The sequence below is a fragment of the Rhineura floridana genome, chromosome 2 (genome assembly GCF_030035675.1).
Source record: "Rhineura floridana isolate rRhiFlo1 chromosome 2, rRhiFlo1.hap2, whole genome shotgun sequence".
Taxonomy (NCBI): domain Eukaryota; kingdom Metazoa; phylum Chordata; class Lepidosauria; order Squamata; family Rhineuridae; genus Rhineura; species Rhineura floridana.
Genome location: NC_084481.1, coordinates 72,105,047 through 72,130,968, shown reverse-complemented (window position 1 = coordinate 72,130,968; position 25,922 = coordinate 72,105,047). Strand labels below are relative to the sequence as shown.

At 41.7% G+C, this 25,922-nt stretch overlaps 1 protein-coding gene and 1 long non-coding RNA gene across 6 annotated transcripts in view; one reads left to right on the top strand and one right to left on the bottom strand.

Annotated features, from left to right (window-relative positions):
• ACMSD (aminocarboxymuconate semialdehyde decarboxylase) overlaps window positions 1-25,922 on the top strand; it is a 76,006-nt gene that overhangs the window by 22,323 nt on the left and 27,761 nt on the right. For 4 of the 5 annotated variants that reach the window (XM_061608935.1, XM_061608936.1, XM_061608937.1 and 1 more), the window contains 4 exons: window positions 194-290; window positions 3,918-4,082; window positions 7,179-7,228; window positions 18,527-18,763. In XM_061608935.1, coding sequence (XP_061464919.1) covers window positions 194-290; window positions 3,918-4,082; window positions 7,179-7,228; window positions 18,527-18,763 — 549 coding nt within the window. The remainder of the gene's footprint in view (window positions 1-193; window positions 291-3,917; window positions 4,083-7,178; window positions 7,229-18,526; window positions 18,764-25,922) is intronic. The other variant, XM_061608939.1, reaches the window with a different exon arrangement.
• LOC133376565 (uncharacterized) lies at window positions 571-24,740 on the bottom strand. The gene is made up of 3 exons (XR_009760527.1): window positions 24,696-24,740; window positions 733-884; window positions 571-628 (listed from the first exon to the last, which is right to left on the bottom strand). It is a non-coding gene; the product is annotated as an uncharacterized LOC133376565 (long non-coding RNA).

Below are 25,922 nucleotides of genomic sequence, written 5' to 3'. Positions count from 1 at the left end.
ATGGATTCCTGCCATATGGGCACAGACTTCTCACATTACTTGCTTATCACAGGGAGGAGCTGTACTGCTACAAACAATATGTCAGCAAAGGCCCTAAGTACTAGATTAATAAATAATGAAAAGATAAGGGATTTACAAAAATATTCCTTTGAATAAAAAGATAGTAAAATATGTACTAATAACATTTTTACAGGAGGAAGCCAAAATGATGAAAGATGGAAAAGTTTTCAGAGTTATCCAAGAGAACTGTTGGGATCCAGAGGTTCGGATTAAACAGATGGACCAGTCAGGTACTATCTGAATGGATGTGTACTATTCAGATGTCCAATATGACAACAGCAGCTTTTAAAAGATGCTTTTGCAAAACATGAACAATTGATTTTCAAAATATATTTGCATCAATTTATTTATTTATTTATTACATTTATATACCAGCCTTCATCAAGAGATCACAGGGTTGTTTACAATAAAGAATGTAACAAACCGTATATTTCAATACATAAAGTAATATCTATACAATACAAAAAATTAAACAATTATGATAAGAAGAAATACATAATAAAATACAAGTCTCATAACCTAAATTATTACCTACTATCTCAGGTACAAAATATAATACAGCAACAACCTAAGAAATAAAAGAGGGGAAAATCAGGAACAGGGTATATAAAATGCAAAAAGAATGTACTACACAATCTATCTCTATGCAAAAGTAGCAAGAAAATGACAAACCCCGCTCTCATCTAGGAGTTTTCCTTTCATCTCCCAGTCTTTCACCCTGAGAGATCTCCACTTCCCTGCCTCTCGCTCAGGGTTCTTCCTCTTTCCATGTGCTACTTTCCTGTGGGTGCAGTCCTTGCCCCCGTGGTGTCCCTGAAGGTAATCTAGAATTAAAACAGAACAAAACAAAAAAGGAAAACGTTTTGTGACACCTTAAAGAGAGGTTAATGTTTTTTATAACATTGCATGACTCTTCATAGGTAACAGCTGACTTCATAAGATGAATGAAGTAGGCTGGGCCAGGATCCGCCCCCTTCCCACCCCCCTCCTGTACAGCATCTGTACTTGAGTATTTTGGTATACATGTAAAGCCTCTCCCAGGGCTGTATTAACACATGTTAAGCTATGTCAAGTTTAAGAGACACCATAGCATTACCAAAGAAATGTACATTCTTAGAGAAGGGAAAATGAAAAAGACTGTTTACAACAGATGTGTTTCAGAAAACATGCCAGACGCATTTCAACTTGTAAAGTTTTCTTCAGTGGTATATAGTTGGTATATATCTCCTTGTGTGTGGGCTCAGAGGGCAAATTTATAAGATATATCATGCCGCTGCAGACTTTTGTAGTTAAGAACAACAGTCAAAGGCACTTTTGCAGGACAGTAGAAGCAATAAAAATAAGAATATTTAATATAGACATGCTGCAGACCACCTGAATGAAACTCATTGACACTGGTGATGCATGGACCACAGTTTGGGAACCCCTGTTGTAGGTTATTCTGATACTTCTATACCACCATTAATACTTAATGCCAATATTTTGAATCCTATTGCAACTGCTTATTTTCACCATTTCACATCCAAGGCCTCTTAAATTCAGCTTCAATCCAATATATGTAGACTTCATCAAATGTGCTCAATGTAATGTCTTCTACATTGGAGGGGGCAGCTTGTGGTATGCATGTCATTCTTATGGGAGATCCATACCCAAATTATAAACTATGACTCTACCACATCCCCATTTGTGCACTCTGCGGTAACATTAAAACCTCAATGGCAAATGATAGTGTTTTTTTGTTTTTTGTATGAAAGAGGTTTACTCAAATTAAACAAGAAAGTCTGTGACACTTTCAAGGGGTTTAAAACATGAATAGGCTTGGGAAGAAGTAATACTTTTGTACATTGGGATTGTGTTACTTTAAAAAATTATAAACGTTTTTGTTGAGGAACAATAGCAAAAGCAGTCTTGCCCCAAATATTTTAGTAAAGAAATCCACCAATAAATTTGTGTCTTCATTTAGTACTGAGGTCACAGTTCAAGTGCTTTTCTTGAAGAGCAATTAACTGGTGGTAGATTATTTTCCAAGTTATTCATTAATTGACTTTCTCAAGGATATCAGGTTCAAGTTCATCCCAAGAGTAGTTGATTGCTATGTACTGAAGAAAGCAATCCCCCAACTGCTTTTTTCCTAGCAGTCCTGGAGCACTCCCATTGTTCGTAATGAAACTATTCTGGAATTCTTTGTTTATTGTTTATTTTAAGCATTTATAAACCACCTAATATTTAAAAAATTTCTAACCAGAGTGCAAAATAAAAACAATAAACAATAACATTAAAACAAAAATACAACATAAAAACAATAAAACAGTAGTACAAAAGCATATAAAAACAGGAATTCAAATGAATAAAAAGCAGGATCTGACCTTATGAGTCAGGGAAAGCCTTCATAAAAAAATATGTCTTTGCAAGACATCTGAAGCAACTGATGGTTGCTGCTTCATATATGGGTTGTTCCTTCAACCCCATCCAGAACTGGTGAATTCTCCAAATCCTGCTGCTGGGAACCACTTACCCACAATGTCTCACCAGGATTCAGTCTCAGTTTTTGGCCCTCAGCCAGCCCACCACTGCATCCAGACACTGGATTAAAACAGTCACAGCCTCTTCCAATTCAGATGTAAAACAGAAATACAGTCCCAGGTCTTCTAATGACTGTCCCCAGCAGCTTTGGATAGATAGTAAACAGTATTGGGAAATGCTCTGTGCACCCCACAGCACAACTGCCAAGGGGCAGGTCTGAACCCAGACCTGTAGACAGGAGCAGAGCTACTGCAACACAGTGCCACCGACTCGCAGAGAGAATGTCCAGGAGGATACCATGGTGAATGGTATCAAAAGTCTGATGTCAAGACATAGGTGGTTATAGAACAACCATAGGTGGTTGTAGATGTTCTATCCAGTCTGCTAACTGGATCTCCTTTCTTCCTGGCTGTCCATGACAAAAGTGCTGAAGAGAACTGGGACACATGAGGAAAACAGGCCAGTACAGCATTCATGATCCAACACATATTCATGTATTGTAAGTCATTTGGAGACCTTCAGGTAATAAGTGACCAACAAATCTAAATAACAACAACAACAATAATCCTGGAAAGCAAGGGAAGCAGACGATCAGAGACTGAATGTAGATACAGATCCAAGGATAAATATCTAGCTCTGCCTGCTGAGCAAAACTGACAACTTACTACTTATTTTAGGTATGCTTTTTCCAGTTTAGAGAGTATTTTCCTATATAAGCTTATCATATATATATATATAAGTTCTCTCAGTGCCAATTCCTATGTAACTGGATACCAGAATGGTGCCATCTACGCAGAAGAGGGAGGTATCAGTAGGCTCAGGGGAACTCCATGATTTGCAGAAGCACAAAAAATCTTTAGGAAAAACCCTCTGTGGGGACTTCCGGGAAGGGTGGCTTAGCCTGTGCTGCCTCTGAGTCGAGCTCTCGTCTCAGAAGAAGCTTTTTCAGTTCTAAAATCAGTCAGAACGTTCTTTTTTTTTTTTTTTTACAATAATTTTTATTCAAATTTTCATAAAACATACAAAACAAAATCATAAAACATTCAAAGACAAAAAACAAAACAAAACAAAAATAATTAAACAAAAAAAAAATATTGACTTCCCATTTGTCACAGATCAAATCAGTTATAGGTCTACAATATATAACAATCCTGTCTCTTAAATCATATTATAAAATCACTTTCCTCCAGTAGTTATCTTAATTAATCATCAAATCTCATAAACATTACTTTATTCTTTCCACAAAAAGTCAAAGAGAGGTTTCAATTCTTTAAGAAATATATCTATCAAGTCAGAACGTTCTTTTTGACTGGTAAAGATTTTCTCCCGGGCAGGGAGAAACGTAGAGATTAACCACAAAGCCTGTTTTTGTTGGGAGGACTGGATTTCATTAATTTATGAGAGAAAGTTCAGCCAGCAATGCGGACGGACTTCCATCAAGCTCTTTCTGACTAAGCGACACGTTTATCTTTTCTTCAAAGAAAAACGGAACTTAACAGGCAAGCATCCTTCTTTCTATATCTTTTTTTTATTTGGTTTAAATTGTTGCAGCAAAAAAGAGATTTGTCAATGAATCAGCTATAAAGAACATCTGTTGAGTAATAATCTTTGTTTTTATTGCAAAAAGCTGGCCTGGAGGTGCATTCTAAAGATACTAACGGAAGAGGGATTTCTATTTCGGGGAGGGGAAAAAATAAATAAATTTGATTTATGAATTTTGGAGTATTATATGTCTGGGCCTATTTTTTTTTTGGTCTATTTCATTTTGACGAATCTGCTTGTTCACGACGCCACTAACTGTTTGAAGCTGGGAACTAAATTTGTTTTGTTTTCCTGAACATATAAGAGATAAGACACTGATGTCAGCAAGCCTGGAATATTAACCCAATTGTGGCTGAAATAATTTTTTGTTTTTGTGGTTCTAAGAATGGCAACCAGGGAAGTTACTGAGACCATGGAAGAAATTATGTTTCAGAAAATAATGAGTGAGATTGAGATAACGAAACAAACCCTGAGACAGGGTAGACAGGAGATGAAAATTGAATTTAGCAAAATGACGCAGGAGTTTAAAGAAATAGGGGATTCTGTGAGAGAGGAGTTTGATGGGATTAGAGATGAGAAAAGAAAAATTAAAGGGAAGATACAAGCCCTGGAGACTGGAACAAATATGGAATTGGAAAAAGATCTGGAGTTTACGGATGTTAGAAATAAAGTTTACTGTTTGGAATTCAACGTTGTCTCCGAAGAAATTAATGAAGATATTAGTGATAAAGTTATCAATGTCTTGGATAATTTTCTTGACTGGAATGATGTGATGGGGCTTGACATAGAAAAAATCTATGGAATTAACTACAAATATGTGACAATGGAAAAACTCTTAAGAGATGAGCCAGTGCATTTTGTAAAAAAGAAGAGCAGAGATGTGACTTTACAACAATATTTCAGCAACATATTCAGAATTGATGACAAGGACATATTTGTGATGGGGGAAATTCCCATCAGACTCTTGTTATATGACTATGGCTATGACAGCAAGATCATCATGGGATACTGATAATGGATGAATGGATACTGAAACCACTGGATTTAACAGGACTATTGAAGATGGAAGATGAAATTAATATTGATAATGGAAGAATGGTTATGGAAATTATTGGATCTAACAGATTTGACGAGATGGATTAATTGATATGTTTATTTGGACTATGGCTATGACAACAAGATTATTATGGGATACTGATAATGGAAGAATGCCTACTGAAATTACTGGACTTAACAGGATTATTGAAGATGGAAGATGGAATTAATATAGATAATGGAAGAATGGCTATTGAAATTATTGGACCTAACAGATTTGAATCAGATGGATTAAGCGACATGTTTATTTGGAGAAAAATTGAAAGATATATCTCTCAAGGAATTGAAACCTCTCTTTGACTTTTTGTGGAAAGAATAAAGTAATGTTTATGAGATTTGATGATTAATTAGGATAACTACTGGAGGAAAGTGATTTTATAATATAATTTTAGAGACAGGATTGTTATATATTGTAGACCTATAACTGATCTGCGACAAATTGGAAGTCAACATTTTATTTTATTGTTTAATTGTTTTTGTTTTGTTTTTTGTCTTTGAAAATTTGAATAAAAATTAATGATAAAAAAAGGAAAAACCCTCTGTGGGAGAAACACTGCCCCCCCAAAAAAGCCCAATGAGTACTGAGCATGCTCAGTGGTCATGGAATGCTAACTGCTGGGGGAAAATGAAGGGATGGAGAAAAGAAGTGTCTAGAATACAGAAAGAAGCACCTCATACTGCAAGATTTTCTTGCAGGTTCCATTTGTATAGAAAAATAAGCTTTTAAATTCAGCACCAATACGTTCCAAAAGGGAGATGTATATGAGAGTAGTTATTTTAAACAAAAATGGTGTGAAGGTGTTATAAAGATTGCATATTTCCTTAATTTACATTGTTTCAGAAACAGAACTTAAATTACTGTAAATTCAGTTTCTATTTCTTGCCTATTAAGTAGCATTAGAGGGTAGTTAGGAGAAAGCATTTGGGTGGAAGGTGGATTGGCTCTACCAGTGTTTTTGTAGAGCCCCAACCTTGCTCATACAGCGGGGAGCTTAAAAAAAAAAGCGGCATTGCAACCTGTTGGATACATGGGATTGTGGCTACTACTAGGATTATGCAATCAATGGTTAAATTCTGTTCTACTTCCAAATTCTGTGAACATTTCTCCTATCAGTATACTTGCAGAAACTAGAGGATCGTGCACAATGTCCATTGTCGTCTATGGAACCTTAGTTAAGTTAAAGTGTCTCTCTGTATATTGTGGCAATAATTTATAAAGGGCCAGTTTCAATGTAAGAATTAATTACTAATTAGCACCCCTAATATGGCTTCTAGATTAATTCCTATAGGTGCATATGTTTGGAAATTTGTCCAAAAGGCTAATGGATTCATCTATGCAATCCCATGAGTGCATTGCATAAGACTGTCTATGAGCTGGTCATGTGGATGGTCTATTGCAGGAGTTCCCAAATTGTGCTCCATGGACCACCTGGGGTCTATTCAGATGGTCTGTGGCATGTCTGTGGATTTGTGGTTGAAGACATCCATCATATTAAATATTAATATTGATTTTTAATTGTATTTTCTTATTTCTTTTGTATTTTATTGTATTACAATTTGAATTCTATGGAATTGTATTACAATAAAATAATAAATTATAAAACAATAAAATAAAATATGTATGAAAAAAGAAGCAATAAAAATGCAATTAAAACTCATACAGCATCTAGCACAGCACATTATAATTGCTACAACAGGCAGCAAAATCGTTAAGTGGTCTGCCAAGACCCTCAGCAATTTTCAAGTGCTCCTGGGGGAAAATGTTTGGGAACCACTGATCTGTGTTTTTTTAAAAATCATGCCTCTACATGTTCAAGAACCATCTGTATATATCTGCCCAATGTATACAAAATGTTACATTAGAAGTGAACTGCCCTAAACTAACTGACCTAAAAGAGTCCTGATGGCACAATTTCAGCTACATCTTCTTAATCATTTGTACTAATTTTGTTCTATAGGAGTCACTGTCCAAGCCCTTTCTACAGTTCCTGTCATGTTTAGCTACTGGGTAAGTCAATAAAAAAATGAATTTTTGTACTGCAAAAATCAAGCAGCAGCAACTTGCACATGCACAGAGGGATATAGCAACCCTTCTAATGAATCAAATACCTTGCAGAAAGCTCTATAGATGTTGGTATATCAATAGATGTTGATGTAAAGATAAGGACCTGTGCATTATAATGAATTATGTAAATGTTGGGTATATTTATAAAAGATGGATGTACTGTATTTACACATTGTTAATACAGTAACATAACATCTCGATGTTGCTCTTTGAGTAAAGATACTTTACTCTGACTCTAAAGCTTACCTTTATTTTTTCTTTATTTTTTTTAAAAAAGGCCTCCCCTAATCCTCATGATTGTGAATAAATTCTTGAAACCACATAAGCAGTAACATCTGAAGGCTCATATACCAGAACTAGTCTAGAAGAGGCTTCTAAGTCAGAGAATGAAATTTACCATTTACCATTCATGTTCCTTTTTTGTCCTGTTCTCTCTTACTGCTCTTGAGACCTGATGCAATCATTTATGTATCTCCATCCATTTTGTTATTCCCTATGAAAACACAGTGAGTAGGGATTCTAAACGTGTTTCCAGATTGAGACCTTTTATCACAAATGCGTCATTCAGAGCCAGTTTTTCCACGTGCACATGTGGCAGGTTAGCATCCACACATTCACCTTTTTAATCATAACATTCATTATTCTGCTGCTTGCTGTCCAGTGGGGGCAGTGTTTGACAGAATAGATCTCGCCTGTGCAAGGGGGTGTCCTTTCCTCAATCTCTACTCCCTCGTTCCCCAAGGCTCCACTAGCTTTTGTCGTTCTTGGATGGAGAGGTTTCTGTACCTGTAACTGCACTTTGATTTAAAAAAAATTTTTTTCAACAAAAAAGTTACCAAAAAGAAAACATCTGGTAGATTCTCTAGGGAAGAACAGTCTAAGTATTGTAACCATTCAAATCCTCCTTTCCCCACCCTCCCAGAAAAAAACAGCAGCAAACTGAAACAGTAAAGTAGCATTCCACATTATACAGCCACAAGAGTGGCTGTATCCTATAGCCAGCGGGGATTTTTCACATTCCGCAATGTTAAATTGAAAATACCCCCATGCCATTCTGATGCTTCCCATAAGCTCATTTCAAAATAAAACCTTACAAAACTTATAGTCCTGAACTCAGAAATGCTTGCTTAACAACCCTCTCAATTTTCATGGCGATACAGAAAACAGTCAGAGAGACTAGAAAGTTCAAAGTCTAAAAAGAGAGGGGGAAAACCCAGAGCCCTTTTGGACTTTTTTCTCTGAGAGTTCTCATAATCTGTTGAAATTCATTAAAAATCAGCCATGTTCACAGAGTGCCTGTAATCCTAATACTGACCTTGCCCCATACTCTGACCTTCATCTTCTGCAGTTTGAAAGTTAAAAAAATGACTGGCTCATTTTTAATTAATTTAAGAAATTTTGGCTGGATGATAACACGGGGCATGCTCAGTAAGAACCAACTGTCAGTGTTCTAAAATCCAGACTCACAGCTGCTGGACTTGGATAATCAGGGGGCCACACCCACACCAGAGTTTGATTTTACGTGAGACAGTCATGGCTTCCCTTAGAGAATCCTGGGAAGTGTAGTTTGTGAAGGGTGCTGAGAGGAGACTCCTATTCAGCTCACAGAGGTCCAGTGGCCAGACTGGTTTAACAGTCAGCCACTCTGATTGAAGGTCTGTGAGGGGAACAGGGTGTCTCCTAGCAACTCTCAGCACCCTTCACTAACTACACTTCCCAAGATTCTTTGAGATAAGTTATGACTGTCCAAAGTGAAATAAAGGCCTGGTGTGGATGTGGCCAGAGACAGCTTTGGTTTAAATTTGGGTGGGAGGCTACATTTGCCTGCTGTAGAATAAAAAGGTGGGGGAAATGCTGAAAAGCAATGATACTGTTCACAATGTTTTCCTTTTGGAAAGGAAAGGGTTTTCCCCTCTGCCCAGTGCCCACCCACCCAATCTCCTCCCCTCACCCTCACCCTGCCTGCCCCTCCCCCATGTCAGTGTTGGACTAGGACCTGGGAAACCAGGGTTCGAATCCCCACACAGCCATGAAGCTCACTGGGTGACCTTGGGCCAGTCACTGCCTCTTAGCCTCAGAGGAAGGCAATGGTAAAATCACCTCTGAATACCATTTACCATGAAAACCCTATTCAAAGGGTCGCCGTTAGAGTTGCCAGGTCCATGGCCTGAGACTGATCCTGTATCTTTAGGAGAAGAGAAGGTCAGCCAAATGCAAGTGTTCTTGCAACTCTGTAATGGGAAAAAACACAAAGTGGAATTCTCTCTCCCCCTCCACAACTTTTAAAGATACAGAAGACTTCTTGGAGGCCAGGCCTGGCAACCAATAGGTCTTCTGTATCTTTAAAAAAGTTGGGCAGGGGGAAGGGAGAATTCTACTTTGTGGTTTTTCTCATTACAGAGTTGCAAGAACACTTGCACTTGGCTGACATTCTCTTCTCCTAAAGATACAGGATCAGTCTCAGGCCAAGAACATGGCAACCCTAGTCGCCATAAGTTTGGTCGACTTGAAGGCAGTTCATTTCCATTTTCAAACATGATTGCACAGAAATACATCCTATTGAACTCAAAAAGTATGCAAATGATCAAATTAGGGTTGCCAGGCCCAGTCTCCAAGAGGTCTTCTGTATCTTTAAAAGTTGTGCAGGAGGAAGAGAATTTCACCTTGTGGTTTTTTCCATTACAATGTTGCAAGAAAACCTGTACTTTGCCGAATTTTCTCTTCTCTTAAAGATACAGAATCATTCTCAGGCCCTGGCAACCCTAGATCAAACCCACCCACCCTTCTCCCTCCTATCCCCTCCTTCTTGCCCCTTCCCTCCCCCTTCCTTTGCCCCTCCTTCCCCATCCCCTTCCAATTCCCCCTTCTTCCTCCTCCCCCTCCCCTTCCTCCTCCCCCTCCCCTTCCTCCTCCCCATGGTCAGTTTTACCTATCTTAAGCATGATTGCACAGAAGTAAATACCATTGAACTCTATAAGTTTGCAAATGATCAGACTTGCCCTCCCCTCCCCCTTCCTTTGCCCCTCTCCAATATGCTCCTTCCCCCTCCACCTCCTCCTCCCCAATGGTCAGTTTCCCCTATCCTAACCATGACTGCATAGGAGTAAATCCCATTGAACTCAATAAGCATGCAAATGATCAACCTGCTTTTTCCCTCCTTCCCCTCTCCTCTCCAGCAAGTGGACTGGACTGTGAAAGACCAACCCAAATTGTGTTTGCATTTTGACAAATTTGTAGGGCAGTACAGTATCTTAGAGAGGAGGTCAGGTCTCCTGCTCCTCTGGTGCATTCACGATAGCTGTCCAATTTCCCTGCTTTTCAAAGTTTGATAGAAATATGTGTTGGCTATAGGCTGCTATAGTGGGGAGGACAGCCTCACTGGGAGTCCAGAGTCTGTGAGTTCAAATCCCCACTCGTCTCTCCTGGGTGTAAAGGGCCAGCTAAAGCTCACCTGAGCCACAGTGAGTGGCTCAGGGGTTAACATGCTCTGTCACCTGTGCAGCCGTGGGAAAGCTGCATAGTTCCAAGGAGCCCAGTTGCCCCCCAGCTGGCAGTTGAGGACAAGGAAGAGGCTGACTTGTACAGCTGTGGCAAACTGAGCAGACCCTAGCCAGATGGAGAGGACTAGACTCAGGGGGAGGCAATGGTAAACCCTCTCTGAACACCTCTTACCATGAAAACCCTATTCATAGGGTAGCCATAAATCGGGATCGATTTGAAGGCAGTCCATTTTCCATTTCCATAGCTGTGTTCTTAAACCACAAGGTTTTTTGCCTATTAGTGAATTATATTTATGTTAGAATTTAAGGGTACATGCTCATTACTCTTTGGAAAACAAACAAGATTTTGCCTGTCTGAATTAACAAAGGTGAAGATCTGTGAGTAAAGGGGCTTTCTGAGTGGTCAGTCTGCATATCCAAAGGGATGTGCCCAAGAGAGATCCTGTTGCTATTGGAACTCTTTTCAGGGGAGAGGTCCTCCTCCCCCCATCCTGGAGCCATGGAGAGACTTATGCCTTTTAGTCTCATCTTGGGTATAAAGCTGGAAAGAAACACAGCTTGTCCAAAGCTATGGGCAAGACTGTCCAAAGCAAGATCTGATGGACTGCTAATGCTGTGAATCCCTCCATCTTATGCTCAGGTTCTGATATGTAAAAATAAATCATAAATCATTAAGAAACATAGCCTCTGCTGACCATCTTTCCAAGGAAGCCCAACCCTGGGTGAGCACAGGAAACCCTGGAAGTCTCGCACTGCTCGGAGTTTGGGGTGGCACGCCACAATATATCATGAAATATTCACTAATAGGCAAAAAACCTTGTGGTTTAAGAATGTAATTATGGAAATGGAAATGGACTGCCTTCAAGTTGATCCTGACTTATGGCTACACTATGAATAGGGATTTCATGGTAGCCCACAGATATTTCTGTCAAACTTGAAAAAGCAGGGAAATTGGGCAGCTACAGTGAATGCACCAGGGGAGCAGGAGATCTGACCTCTCTGAGATACTGGGCTGCCCTACAAATTTGTCAAAATGCAAACACACTTTGGGTTGGTCTTTCACAGTCCAATCCACTTGCTGGGTAGCTTGGAAGAATTTGGTAACATGTGCCTCTGAGTATATGGTGAGTGGTGGTAATACCTCCCAACTCCAGAGATAGAGAGTTACATTTTTGTATGGTTGTTGGTGTTCTTCTTACTTTGCTTCATTCCTGTGTTACTAATGTTACCACAGAGAATCTGATGTAAAATCAAACTGATTAAAATATGTTGCCACTTCAGCAATGACTCTAGCTGTTGGAAAAAAGAGGATGCATGTTTTCAGCCTGCTATGTTTAAACCACTTCATTTAAGGCAAGGTGGGCACGGTCAATTAAAAACATAGAGCACACCTAGAATTTTGCTAGAATATATTTCACCTCCCTCTGTTTTATCTTGTGCAAATTGAGACACTCCTGAGGTCCACTGGTGACTATTCTGCAGAAGTCATTGTTCCACAATTATTTTTGGAGTTTTTTTAGTGTAAATTTTGCAAAGTGTTGCTGTACTTCACATATTCACAGAAATAGAAAAAAAAGAAAACAATTTCCTATAGGAAACTTCACTAAAAAGAGAGGAGGTCAGTTCTCCTCCTCCCCTGGTGCATTCACTATAGCTGCCCCATTTCTCTGCTTTTAAAAGATTGATAGAAATATCTGTTGGCTATAGGTACTTCTTAAACCGCAAGGGTTTTTTGCCTATTAGTGAGTTTCTCTGCTTTTTAATCCGGGAGGTAAGAAATGGGATCCTGTGCAAGTTTGCTGAGAATGGATTGATCATTTGCATGCTTATTGAGTTCAGTGGGATTAACTCCCTGGCAATCATGCTTAGGATATGTGAAACTGACCATGGGGTGGGGAGGAGAGGAGGAGGAGGGAAGGGAGGAAGGGAAGAGGGGAGAAGAGGGAGGGGAGCAGGTGGGAGGGGGAGGAGAGAAGAAGGACAGATGTGGTCGTTTGCATGTTTATTGAGTTCAGTGGGATTTACTCTCATGCAGTCATGCTTAGGATAGGTAAAACTGACCGGGGGGAGGCAGGGAGGGCTGGAGTGGGCAGGGGAGGGGAGGAGGAAGGGAGAATATAGGAGAAGGCAGATCTGATCATATGCATGCTTATTGAGTTCAATGGGATTTACACCTATGTATTCATGCTTAAGATAGGTAAAACTGACCCTGGGGAGAAGGAAGGGTAGGGGAAAGGAGGATACTGAAAGGGGATGGGGATGGGGAGAGAGGAGCAAAGGAGGCGGCAGAGAAGGGGCAAGGGGAGGGGATAGGAGGGAGGAGAAGGAGGGAGGAGAAGGAGGGTGGGTTTGATCATTGGCATACTTTTTGAGTTCAATGGGATTTATTTCTGTGCAATCATGTTTGAAAATGGAAATGGAAATGGACTGCCTTTAAGTCGATTCTGACTTATGGCAACCCTATGAATAGAGTTTTCATGGTAAACGGTATTCAGAGGTGGTTTTACCATTGCCTTCATCTGAGGCTGAGAGGCAGTGACTGGCCCAAGGTCACCCAGTGAGCTTCATGGCTGTGTGGGGATTCGAACCCTGGTCTCCCAGGTCCTAGTCCAACACTCACTTGGAGGGGGTCCAGGAGGGTAGGAGGAGGGGGAAGAGAGGAGATTGGGTAGGTGGGCACTGGGCAGAGGGGAAGCCCCTTTCCTTTCCAAAAGGAAAACATTGTGAATAGTATCATTGCTTTTCAGCATTTCCCAAACCTTTTTATTCTACACAGCAGGCACATGTAGCCTCCCACCCAAATTTAAACCGAAGCTGTCCCTGGCCACATCCACACCAAGCCTTTATTTCACTGTGGACAGCCATGGCTTCTCCCAAAGAATCCTGGGAAATGTAGGTAGTGAAGGGTGCTGAGAGTTGCTAGGAGACACCCTGTTCCCCTCACAGACCTTCAATCAGAGTGGCTGACTGTTAAACCACTCTGGTCACTGGATCTCTGTCGGTAAATAGGAGTCTCCTCTCAGCCATGACTTTCTCACGTGAAATCAAAGTCTGGTGTGGGTGTGGCCCCCTGATTAGCCGAGACAAGCAGCTATGAGTCTGGCTTTTAGAACACTGACAATTGGTTCTTACTGAGCATGCCTGACATTCAGTTCAATGCAAAATTTCTTAAATTAATTAAAAATCAGCCAGACATTTTTTAAACTTTTAAACTGCAGAATATGAAGGTCAGAGTATGGGGCAAGGTCAGTATTAGGATTACAGGTCCTCTGTGAACATGGCTGATTTTTTAATGAATTTCAACAGATTATGAGAACTCTAAAAGAAAAAAGTCCAAAAGAGGGCTGTTTTTTCTCTCTTTTTTTTTTTTACTTTGAACTCTAGATTCTCTCTGTTTTGTGTATCACCATGAAAATTGAGAGGGTTGTTAAGCAAGCGTTTCTGAGTTCAGGACTATAGGTTTTGTAAGATTTTGTTTTGAAATGTGGTTATGGGAAGCATCAGAATGGCATGGGCATGTATTTTCAATTTAACATTGCGGAATGTGAAAAATCCACACTGGCTATAGTATACAGCCACTCTCATGGCTGTATAAACAAGACATACTTCAGGTTTAAACTGAGGTTACAGCCCTGCACTTAAATAGCCACATATTTTATTTATTTATTTATTTATAGAATTTATTAGTTGCCCATCTGGCTGGCTGTGCAGCCACCCTGGGCGACGTACAACATAGGCATATAATACCTAGACATTGAAAATCTAAAAACAATGAAGATAAAATCTAGCCCACCCCAAAAGCCTGCCTGAAGAGCCAGGTCTTCAAGGCCCGGCGGAAACTCATCATAGAAGGGGCATGGCGGAGATCATTTGGGATGTTATGCACAAAATAGATGTTATGCACATTTAAGTGAGGTTAGGGTTGTGTCTTAACATCTAATAGCAGTATTATTTAGAATCATAGAATCACAGAGTTGGAAGGGGCCTATAAGGCCATTGAGTCCAAGCCCCTGCTTAATGCAGGAATCCAAATTAAAGCATACCCAACAGGTGCCTGTCCAGATGCTTCTTGAATGCGTCCAGTATTGGAGAGCCCACCACCTCCCTAGGTAATTGGTTCTATTGTCATGATGCTCTAACAGTTGGGAAGTTTTTCCCGATGTTCAGTTGAAATGTTCAGTCTCTCCTTATAGGACTTTGTTTCCAGACCCCTGATCATCCTCGTTGCCCTCCTCTGAACCTGTTCCAGTTTGTCTGCATTCTTCTCAAAGTGTGGTGTCCAGAACTGGATGAGGCCTAACCAGTGCTGAATAGAGGAGAACCAATACTTCACGCAATTTGGAAACTATACTTCTGTTAATGTAGCCTAAAATAGCATTTGCCTTTTTTGAAGCCACATCACATTGTGGGCTCATATTCCGTTTGTGATCAACAACAATCCCAAGATCTTTCTCACATATAGTATTGCTGAGCCAAGTATCCTCCATCCTATAACTGTGCCTTTGGTTTCTTTTTCCTAGGTATAGAACTTTGCACTTAACTCTGTTAAATTTCATTCTGTTGTTTTCAGCCCTTTGCTCCAACCTGTCAAGATCCCTTTGAATTTTATTTCTGTCTTCCAAGGTATTAGGTATCCCTCCCAATTTTGTATCATCTTCAAATCTGATAAGCATTCCCTGTACTTCCTCATCCAGTTATTAATAAAAATGTTGAAGAGCACTGGGCCCAGGAGTGAGCCCTGTGGTACCCCACCCATTACCTCCCTCCCAGTTTGGGAAGGAACCATTGATAAGCACTCTTTGAGTACATTTCTGTAGCCAACTGTGGATCCATCTGATGGTTGTTCCATCCAGCCCACATTTGGCTAGTTTACTAATCAGAAAATCATGGGCACTTTGTTAAAAGCTGGACATTTACAAAAACTTCCTTGCCAGGGTGACTATTTAATACCACCACGCCATCACTGTAGAATTGGCAGCACCACTTCCCAAGAAGAATGCATTATTTCTTAAGCTCAATAATTTCAATCCAGGGGCTATACTTGATTGATAGTTATTCAGTCTGGGCTGCCTAGGGTTTCTGTTTGACCATTTTTTTGCATTTTGTGGCTGATCCCAGAAATCAGATTGAATGACTGTGTATAAATAATGTGGTCACAAATGTCTCATGTGGGGAGAAAAATGATATGGGGCTGGCCATAATATAGTTCCTGCTAGGTAAAGTTTCACGTTTTATATTTTGTTCTGAAATGTATTTAACTAGCTAATTTTATCATGCCTTAGAGAGAATCTGGTTCAATAATGGATTTGTACCTGGCATACAATCCAATATGTTACAACAATAAATAAGGCTGAAAAAGTCTATACATACAGTACCTATTTGGCAGTAGGACTTATTTATGAGTAAACATACATAGAACTGAGGTAAATGACTCCTCAGTGCATGTCAGGAAGTTTCCCTGATTATATCTAAACAACTATCCATTTTGGTAATTGACGTAACACTAGGAATTGCCCTATTGAGAGGCGGGCAGTCATCGAGAGACATAGTAGGATTTAACAACAGTCATTATTCTTATGGACTCTTCATGCTTCAGATCCAAGAGCTCTGTCCATAATAAATAAAAAGATTAGATTGTACTTTTCGTGTGTGGTGGTATAGGTTGATTTCATGGTGTGTTGCCCCATCACCATACCTAGATTGGCTCCATCCATGCCTGACAGATGTGCGGGTGTCATCAACATGCTGTTCTATGAAAGGTAGTAGTCAGCAGCATTGCCTTGGACGCTGGAGGACTGGCTGATAATCTCTAGTGTTTGCACTGCTGTATTCTTCTCAGCTTTTCTGCTAAGAGGACATAGGATCTCAACTAAGCTACACTGGTGTAAACTGACTGCCAGTATAGCAGGACCATAGGATAGCCAACTCACTGTCATGGTCCAGAGGTTGTCATGCTCCCAGGAGGTAAAAGCCTTTGATCAAAACAGTTACCCAAGAGACTAGGGTTCAAGGTGCAGCATAGTCTCAACAAGCTAAGGTCAGCCATGCCACCCTGGCCTCTTGCCGGGAGGAAGGGCGGGATATAAATCAAATAATAAATCAAATAAATAAATAAACAAACCATGGGGAATCAGTCTAGATTCAAAATTTGATCCAGAGGCTAGGTGAGGCCAATAGGTCAAGGTCAAGATGTTAACAAAGTCACTGAAATAATACATAGAGAGTCCAGAGAGAAAAGTCCCAATAAAGCTTTACTGAGCAAATTGAACAAAACCAGTGTATAATTTGAGGAGAAAGGAACAGAGAGATCTTGTCTTTCAGCTCAGGCCTTGTACATGGCAACAGACAACCAAACATAAAGAGGAAAACTCCCTCAGAACTACACAGCCAATCAGAGCACATGCTACCACAAGTTCATGCTATCTTCCCTGGTTGTTATACAGTATCTTCACCCTCCTCAAGTAGTTGACTAACACTGAGAACAGAATGAACCCTTAATTTACAAACTGAATGATCCCTGCTGTCCCACTTCCAACAAAAAACACAGGATTTTCAGGCAAGCCAAAGGAACCAGAACAAGGAGCCAGAGAGTGTGTTGTTTCCAGCAACTGGAAGGCTCAAGAGGGAGCCTTTAAAAAAAGAAGAGGGAGACCTTATATATTGTCACCTCTTAGATCACACTGTAACCCCAACTGCCAGTAGTAAAGGAATTCCAGGGATTGCTTACTCATGAGCCGCACAATAGCTCTGGGTCTTGAGGACTGAGGGGTGGCTCCACCTCCTCCTCTGACAGCTCCAAAAGTTCTTCATACCATCTCTCACCAGGGAGCCCCTTAAGGGGATCCTCAACACTGCTTCCAAGGCACCCTACCTGCAGCTCAAGGTCCTCAACTTATGAAGTGTCTGGTTTGTCTTCTGAGGACTCAGTGTCTGACACTGGGTCAGGGCTAGGCATGACACTCATATGCTTACTGCAACAAGGTAAGCTGTTTTGTAGAAATATATGGTCTAATGTTGCTATTTGTTTGGCATTTCCATTCTGAAAACTGAAGTTACTATGCAGAATAATAAAGAGCTTTAATGACTTCTGTATCAGCAGGCCCTTTACCAACTATCATAATTAAAAGCAAAAGTTGTTGCTACGTATGCATGATTATACTTAATTGCAATTAAGTTCCATATTATTCTCCTCATTTTTCCTTCCAACATGAGTAGATGACTGGACTATCCATAATGTATTATATTTAAAAAGTATCAAACCTAGCAAAGAGAATTTGGGATACCAAAAGTCTTAAGCTACAAGCATGGGTGAGGAATCTGTGGCCCTCCGGACGTTGTTGGACCCCAACTCCTATTAGCCCCTAGCCAGCATGGCCAATCATCAGGGATGATGGGAGTTGCCACCCAACAATATTTGGAACCAGAGGTTCCCCAGTTCTGAACCAGAGAGATATGTTATCCCCTTGGTTAGAGGATTCTTAGGAATGTGTGCAATTTCCAGGAGGTCTGTGTTTTCCACATAAGAAAATGCTGCTTTATCTTGATTAGAGGATTATTTAGTGGTTTAAGTTAGCCAAAGAGACTTAACTCTAGTGTTCTGCATAGGTACTGTTTTTTAAAACTATATCCACTTAAAGGTTATTTATGCAACTATGTTTGGTTATTTATGCAATCATCGCTTGTTTCTCTCCAACTCGAAAACCACATTTTAATTCATTCTTTCTCTAATTATTCTTACCAGGCCAAACCACATGACACTCTAGACCTGTGCCAATTTTTAAATGATGATTTGGCCACTACCGTAAAAAAGTACCCAGAGAGGTTCATTGGCCTTGGTACCATCCCCATGCAAGCTCCAGACCTGGCTGTGAAGGAAATATATCGCTGTGTGAATGAGCTTGGATTTCCTGGTGTGCAGATAGGATCTCATATCAACGACTGGGATTTGAATGCCCCAGAGCTCTTTCCTGTCTATGCTGTGAGTAGATATTATCTTGTTTTAAGGAAAGAGATGTAGAAGTCTAGTTGAGCTGTAAACTACAGATATCAGAATTATGAGACTCTCATCTTCCACTAAGGAAGAACATAAGAATAAAGAAGGCAAGTGTGTATGTTGGGGCTCAAACTGGTTGGAGCTCAGTGAATTGCACCTTGAAGACAACAGGGACCCAATGCAGATGCTAGTGGACCTGTCTGTGTATGTAAATGCTTTTCAAAATGCAGTGTACCCTGATGCACCAGTTTCATCAGGAGACCAACTATGGAATTCTGTACCAAGATTCTGAATAATTAATAATGGTACTCCTATATATTATTTTTACTACTACTACTACTACTACTGTTGTTGATGATGATGATAATTTAATTTAGCACTTAAAATAATTAAAGTGCTTAACAAACAATTTTAAAAAAAGCAAATGCCTGCATGGCAAGAATCGCAATATAAATAAAGATAAGGAAATTAAGAAGGATGAATGGAGAAGAACGTGTGTATGTCTGAAATGTTGCAAATGGGCTCAGGGACCGACTGGTGGCCCATTCCACCCAAGGAGAAGCCCATTAATTGAGCTATGGATCCTTCCAACACCTGGCAATTATTATAATTACTACATTTTTTATTACAACCTTCCTCAAAGGAGCTCAAGGCAGTCATATATAGCTTTCTACTCCCCCCACCCTATGCATGATTTTAATATTTTCTCAACAAGCCTGTGGGGTAGGTCAGGCTGAGAAATCATGACTGTTACAAAATTACTCTGTGAATTCCATGACTAAATGGGGATTTTGAATCCATGCCTCCCTAGTTCTTATCTGACATATTACAGTACACTACAATGGCTTTCAGTGAAGTTCATTTCATATAAAATTTATTGTGGTTGTCTTGTTTTGCTGTTAAGAATGCTTCAAAGTTAATCATTTCGGGTCATATCCAGTGCTGCTGATCCACTACGGCGACAGCTTTCCCCTCCTGTCCTCTCTCCTACAGCCTCCCATGTGTTATGTAAATTTGTATAAATGTTAGCAGAGATCAGCAACGGTCTGAAATGCGTGTGTACCAGTGTGTGCATTTACCTAAGTGGCAGGCTTTTACCTTGCATTGAGATCACTGAGACTTAAGACTTAGTAAAATAAGAAAAGCTACATTATTTATAGAAATACATAGTAGATAGGAAAGGCATACCTAGTTCTAACTAAGTTGGAGGTACAACGTCCAGGTTTGGGAGTTGCCCTCATGGCTCAGGAGGGAGAGACCAGAGACAAAGGTGTCTCTCTTGGACAGTTGAAGAAGAGAAGAAGGGAAAGGGCTGAAGGAGGAGGAGCAGATAAGCTTCCCTAAGCATATCAGTCTAAAGACGGAAGGAAGCCAGTCAGAGCATCACAGGTAAAGGTAGTCAAGCCTAGCCATCTGGAGAACCCTAGCTCTATCTCCCTTCTGGAACATAAACAAAAGAACAAAACAGGAGTTGCTCTTGCCCCACATCCAACACCATGCACCCCTAAAATCTGCTCCAAAAGGTTGGAGGACCCTCTGAAGCAGATTTTGAGGGTTCATGGGGAGAGGAGAGAAAAGGGAAATCCCATTGTGTGAGTGAAATGCTGCATGTTGGATACAACCCTATGTCTACTAGGTTCAAATGTAACAGAAATATCTCTAGCCTTCTCTTACCAAGTAGAATTCATAGGAAGAATTCCTGGCCACCATTGTGCAAAGAGAACAGCAGAGATCTCGTTGGGAGAAGACTGTGATGCCAGTTGCAGCAGGACAAATTCTTGGCTTAGAGGCAATCCACGCATCCTTGATCCCTGCCGTGGTATCTTGGGTGGCCCAGTTTTTGGTGGCCAGGCTGCTACCTGTTCCTATAAAGCTTCCCTTCATCTGGCTATGTCCAGGATGGGATGTAAATGAATGATGACATCTATCCATGAATTGGCCCCAGCATACCGTCAAGACAGAGGCATCAAGAAGAGCTATTGCAGTATATTAGAATATTTTGAAAGAACTATAATTGGGGGAGGAAATGCTATTGGGCGGTGTAGATATTTTAGCTCAGACAGCGGACCACACTTTTTTACCATTAGAAATACAAGCTGTGTTCCTTATGAGTGTAACTGTAGTGTAACACTTGTGTTGCTAATGTAATCATTACCGTATCTTACAACTGCTGTGTTTGTCTTGAGAACTTAGCTCTCCCAAGAGAACTGTAGTTCTACTTATCCATTTATTTATTTATTTATTGCACTTGTATACCGCCCCATAGCCGAAGCTCTCTGGGCAGTTTACAGCAATCAAAAACATTAAAACAAATATACAATTTAAAAACATATTTTAAAAACAATTTAAAACACAATTTTAAAATTCAAAACAATATAAAAACAATTTAAAACACATGCTAAAATGCCTGGGAGAAGAGGAAAGTCTTGACCTGGCGCCGAAAAGATAACAATGTTGGCGCCAGGCGCACCTCGTCAACCACATCATTCCATAATTTGGGGGCCACCACTGAGAAGGCCCTCTCCCTTGTTGCCAGACTCCCACCTTCCCTTGGAGTAGGCACCCGGAGGAGGGCCTTTGATCTTGAACGTAGTGTATGGGTGGGTTCATATCAGGAGAGGCGTTTCATCAGGTATTGTGGTCCCAAGCCGTATAAGGCTTTATAGGTCAAAACCAGCACCTTGAATCGAGCTCGGAAACATACAGGCAGCCAATGCAAGCGGGCCAGAATCTGTTTTATATGTTCGAACTGTCTGGTCCCTGTTACCAATCTGGCCACTGCATTTTGCACAAGCTGCAGTTTCCGAACCATCTTCAAAGGCAGCCCCACGTAGAGTTCATTGCAGTAACCTAATTTGGAGGTTACCAGAGCGTGGACAACTGAAGCCAGGTTATCCCTGTCCAGATAGGGACGTAGCTGGGCCACCAACCGAGGTTGGTAGAAGGCACTCCGTGCCACCGAGGCTACCTCAGCCTCAAGTGACAGAGACGGTTCTAGGAGAACCCCCAAGCTGCGAACCTGCTCCTTCAGGGGGAGTGCAACCCCATCCAGAACAGGTTGGAAATCCACCATCTGGTCAGAAGAACGACCCACTAACAGCATCTCAGTCTTGTCTGGATTGAGCCTCAGTTTATTAGCCCTCATCCAGTCCATTGTCGCAGCCAGGCGCTGGTTCAGCACATTGACAGCCTCACCTGAACAAGATGAAAAGGAGAAATAGAGCTGCGTGTCATCAGCATACTGATGGCAACGCACTCCAAAGCTCTGGATGACCACACCCAATGGTTTCATGTAGATGTTGAACAGCATGGGGGACAGAATTGACCCCTGCGGAACCCCATACTGGAGTGTCCAGGGTGCCGAGTAATGTTCCCCAAGCACCACTTTCTGGAGGCGACCTGCCAAGTAGGAGTGGAACCACCGCAATGCAGTACCTCCCACTCCCAACTCAGCTAGTCTCCCCAGAAGGATACCATGGTCGACGGTATCGAAAGCCGCTGAGAGATCAAGGAGAATCAACAGAGTCACACTCCCCCTGTCTCTGTCCCGACAAAGGTCATCATACAGGGCGACCAAGGCTGTTTCCATGCCAAAACCAGGCCTGAAACCCGATTGAAATGGATCCAGATAATCGGTCTCATCCAAGAGTAGCTGGAGGTGGCCTGCAACCACTCGTTCCAGGACCTTGCCCAGGAATGGAACATTTGCCACCAGCCTATAATTATTAAGATTTTCTGGGTGCAGGGAGGGTCTCTTGAGAAGTGGTCTCACTACCGCCTCTTTCAGGCAGCCAGGGACCACTCCCTCTCGCAGAGAGGCATTAATCACCTCCCTGGCCCAGCCAGCTGTTCCATCCCTGATAGCTTTTATTAGCCAAGAAGGGCAAGGATCCAGCACAGAAGTGGTTGCACGAACCTGTCCAAGCACCTTGTCAGCGTCCTCAAGCTTCACCAACTGAAACTCATCCAAGAAATCAGGACAAGGCTGTGCTCTGGATACCTCGCTTGATTCACCTGCTATAACACTGGAGTCTAAGTCCTGGCAGATGCTAAAGATTTTATCCTGGAAGTGCCTAGCAAATTCATTACAGCGGGCCTCTGTCCCTGGGGCCAGAGTTTAATAGCCCCCAGACAATTCTGAAGAGCTCCGCTGGGCGGAAGATTGATGATTTGATAGTGGCAGCAAAATACTGTTTTTTTGCTGCCCTCACTGCCCCTATATACAGCTTACCATAGGCATTTACCAGTGTGTAACTGCATCCACCAGGAGTTTGTCTCGATCTGCACTCAAGCCGTCTCCTATATTGTTTCATCACTCTCAGCTCTGGGGTATACCATGGAGCCGTACGAGCTCTACACAGGAGAGGGTGCTTAGGAGCAATCATGTCAACCGCCCGGGTCATTTCTGTATTCCACAGTTCAACCAGGGTTTCAACAGGAGCACCAGCCCTATCAGCCAGAAAACTCCCCAGAGCCCTTTGGAAACCATCCGGATCCATTAGTCTCTGGGGGCGGACCAACTTAAAAGGTCCCCCACCCTTGCAGAGGGGAAAAGCCGCTGTAAGTCTAAACTTCAGCAAGCAGTGATCTGTCCATGACAGAGGGACTGATGTTAGTTCCCCCACATTCAGATCACCAACTCCATGTCCAGGTGCAAAAACCAAATCTAGAGTATGCCCTGCTACATGTGTTGGGCCAATGGCATATTGGGACAGTCCCATGGTTGTCATGGAGACCATGAAATCCTGAGCCGCCCCAGATAAGGTGGCCTCAGCATGGATGTTGACATCCCCCAGAACCAACAGTCTGGGGAATCTCAACAGTACACCCGACACAACCTCCGTCAGCTCAGCTAGGGAGTCTGTTGGGCAGCGGGGTGGGTGGTACACCAGCAGAATCCCCAGTCTGTCCAGCTGACCCAACACAAGGTGCAAACACTCCAGACCAGTAGTCAGATGGACAGGGTGCTTGCAGAGGGAGATGGAGCTCCTATTGACCACAGCAACCCTCCCTCCCCGATCCTCAGGTCTACCCTGATGCTGGACCAGGTACCCTGGCGGGCATAGCTGGGAGAGACTGACTCCTCCCTGCTCACCCACCCAGGTCTCGGTTATACATGCCAGATCGGCTGCCTCATCCACAATTAAATCGTGAATGAGGGAGATCTCATTATGAACCGATCTGGCATTTAGCAGCAGCATCCGGAGGCTGAGAGCTGGCTGATAGGGCAACCAACAAATTGCGGGTGTGGGGAGGACCGGAACAAGGCACAGCTGTTAACTGCCTGCGTTCCCCTTACCTGGCAAGTCCTCCTCACAATGCCATATCTCCCTCGACCCGTCACTACACTAACTGGGGGCCCCTCAAATCTCCCCACTTGGCTCCGAGTCCTCTCTCCCAGGCACATAACTGAAGACCCAGAAAAGAAAAGAAAAGAAAAGAAAAGAAAAGAAAAGAAAAGAAAAGGCAGACAAAGCAGGAGTCACCTCAGCCAGCCGGCTTATGCATCCCCTCCAGAGAAGGGACAGGTGGAAAAAACCAGCCACAACTGGCTGAGTATGTGGGGCCTGGACCTGCAAGTTGTGACCCCCACAGAGCAGAAGTCCAACCGGGAAAGGGTGGTGGTGGTGGTAGCCGAGCAGCAGCAGCAGGCAGGCAGGCAGGCAGCAGCAGCAAACGGCTGTCTTTCCCTGGAAGGGATGGTGGTGTTCCCCTTCCTCCTGCAGGCACTGGGTTAGTCAGCAGATAAGCAATATTGAGGCTGAACAACAAGCACTATTCCAGGCGTAGATAACACTGAAGGCAATTACTAGGATCTAACCTCGGCAATATATTTCCGACAACTCACTGAATTCAGAACAGTTTATAGAAAAATTGTATCACCTATTTCATGTTCCAAAGCAGGGGGCATACTTACAAACTGTCCTGTGGACTCTGTGGCAAGATTGAAAAGAACAAATGTTAGCAGGATTGAAATTAACAAATAGATAGATAGAAATAACCCAGCTGGACAATTTGCGGTTATCTGATAGTAGCAACTGCATGGGTGTTCCAGCCAAGTAGCAAAATGCCCTCCAATCACTTATCCTGCCAGTGTCTTCCTATTTCCGTTGCTACCTCCCTTCCCCTCCTCCACATTACAACATCGTGCTTTCTGTCCTTAATCCAAAAAAGCATGAGTGAAGAACATCATATGAGCAACTGGAAATTCATTTAAAGATATCTTTGCAGCAGTTTCCACTACCAAAGGGGACAAGTTGCTTTTCACACTCAATGTAGCTGCTTCGAAATGGGAGCTGCTCAAGACAATCTTCCATTCCTGGGTATAGGTGGAATAATAATAATTTGTATTTATCTGAGATCTTCATTATAGCAACAAAAAAGACAGCAAAATTGCATGTATGATACATTTGGAACAAGCATGTGAATCTAGCAATTTAAAATCTGGATTAACTATAGTTATGAAGTAAATACTATGATTATGTGCAATTCTAAGTATGCTTACTTATGGATCCTGTTAAAGAACAGGAAGCACAAAGTACGAATAAATGTACAGTTCCCCAGTGGTGGACTGTAAATGGCAAATGCGATTCAAAGTAAGTAAGTATAAAGTGATGCACAGTGTGGCCACCCGCCCCCATTTCACATACACACTCATTATGTCTGAACTGGCAGTGAGCCAGTGACTGACTAGGTACAAGCTCTTTGAGTCACAGTAGATAGCTCAACAAAGATGTCAAACTAGTGCGCAACAGCTGTGAAAAAAGCAAATTCCACTATAAGGATAATTAGGAAAGGGAGTGAAAATAAAACTGCCAATGCCATAATGCCATTATATAAAACAATGGCCCAACCACACTTGCAATACTATGTAAAGTTCAGAAATTATCAGTCAGAATGATTTTAGGGGCTGGAGCAACTCCCATATGAGAAAAGGTTATAACATTTGGGGCTTTTTAGTTGTAAAAAAAAGAAAAGGGTGAGCATGATGTGGAGAAATCAAACTGAATTTTGGACGATTTACTGCATATAGTTGAGCTATGGAATTTACTACCACAAGATGTAGCAATGGCCACCAACTTAAGAAGGCTTAAAAAGGGGTTTAAAGGGAGGATGAGGCTACGGATGGCTATGTATTACCTCC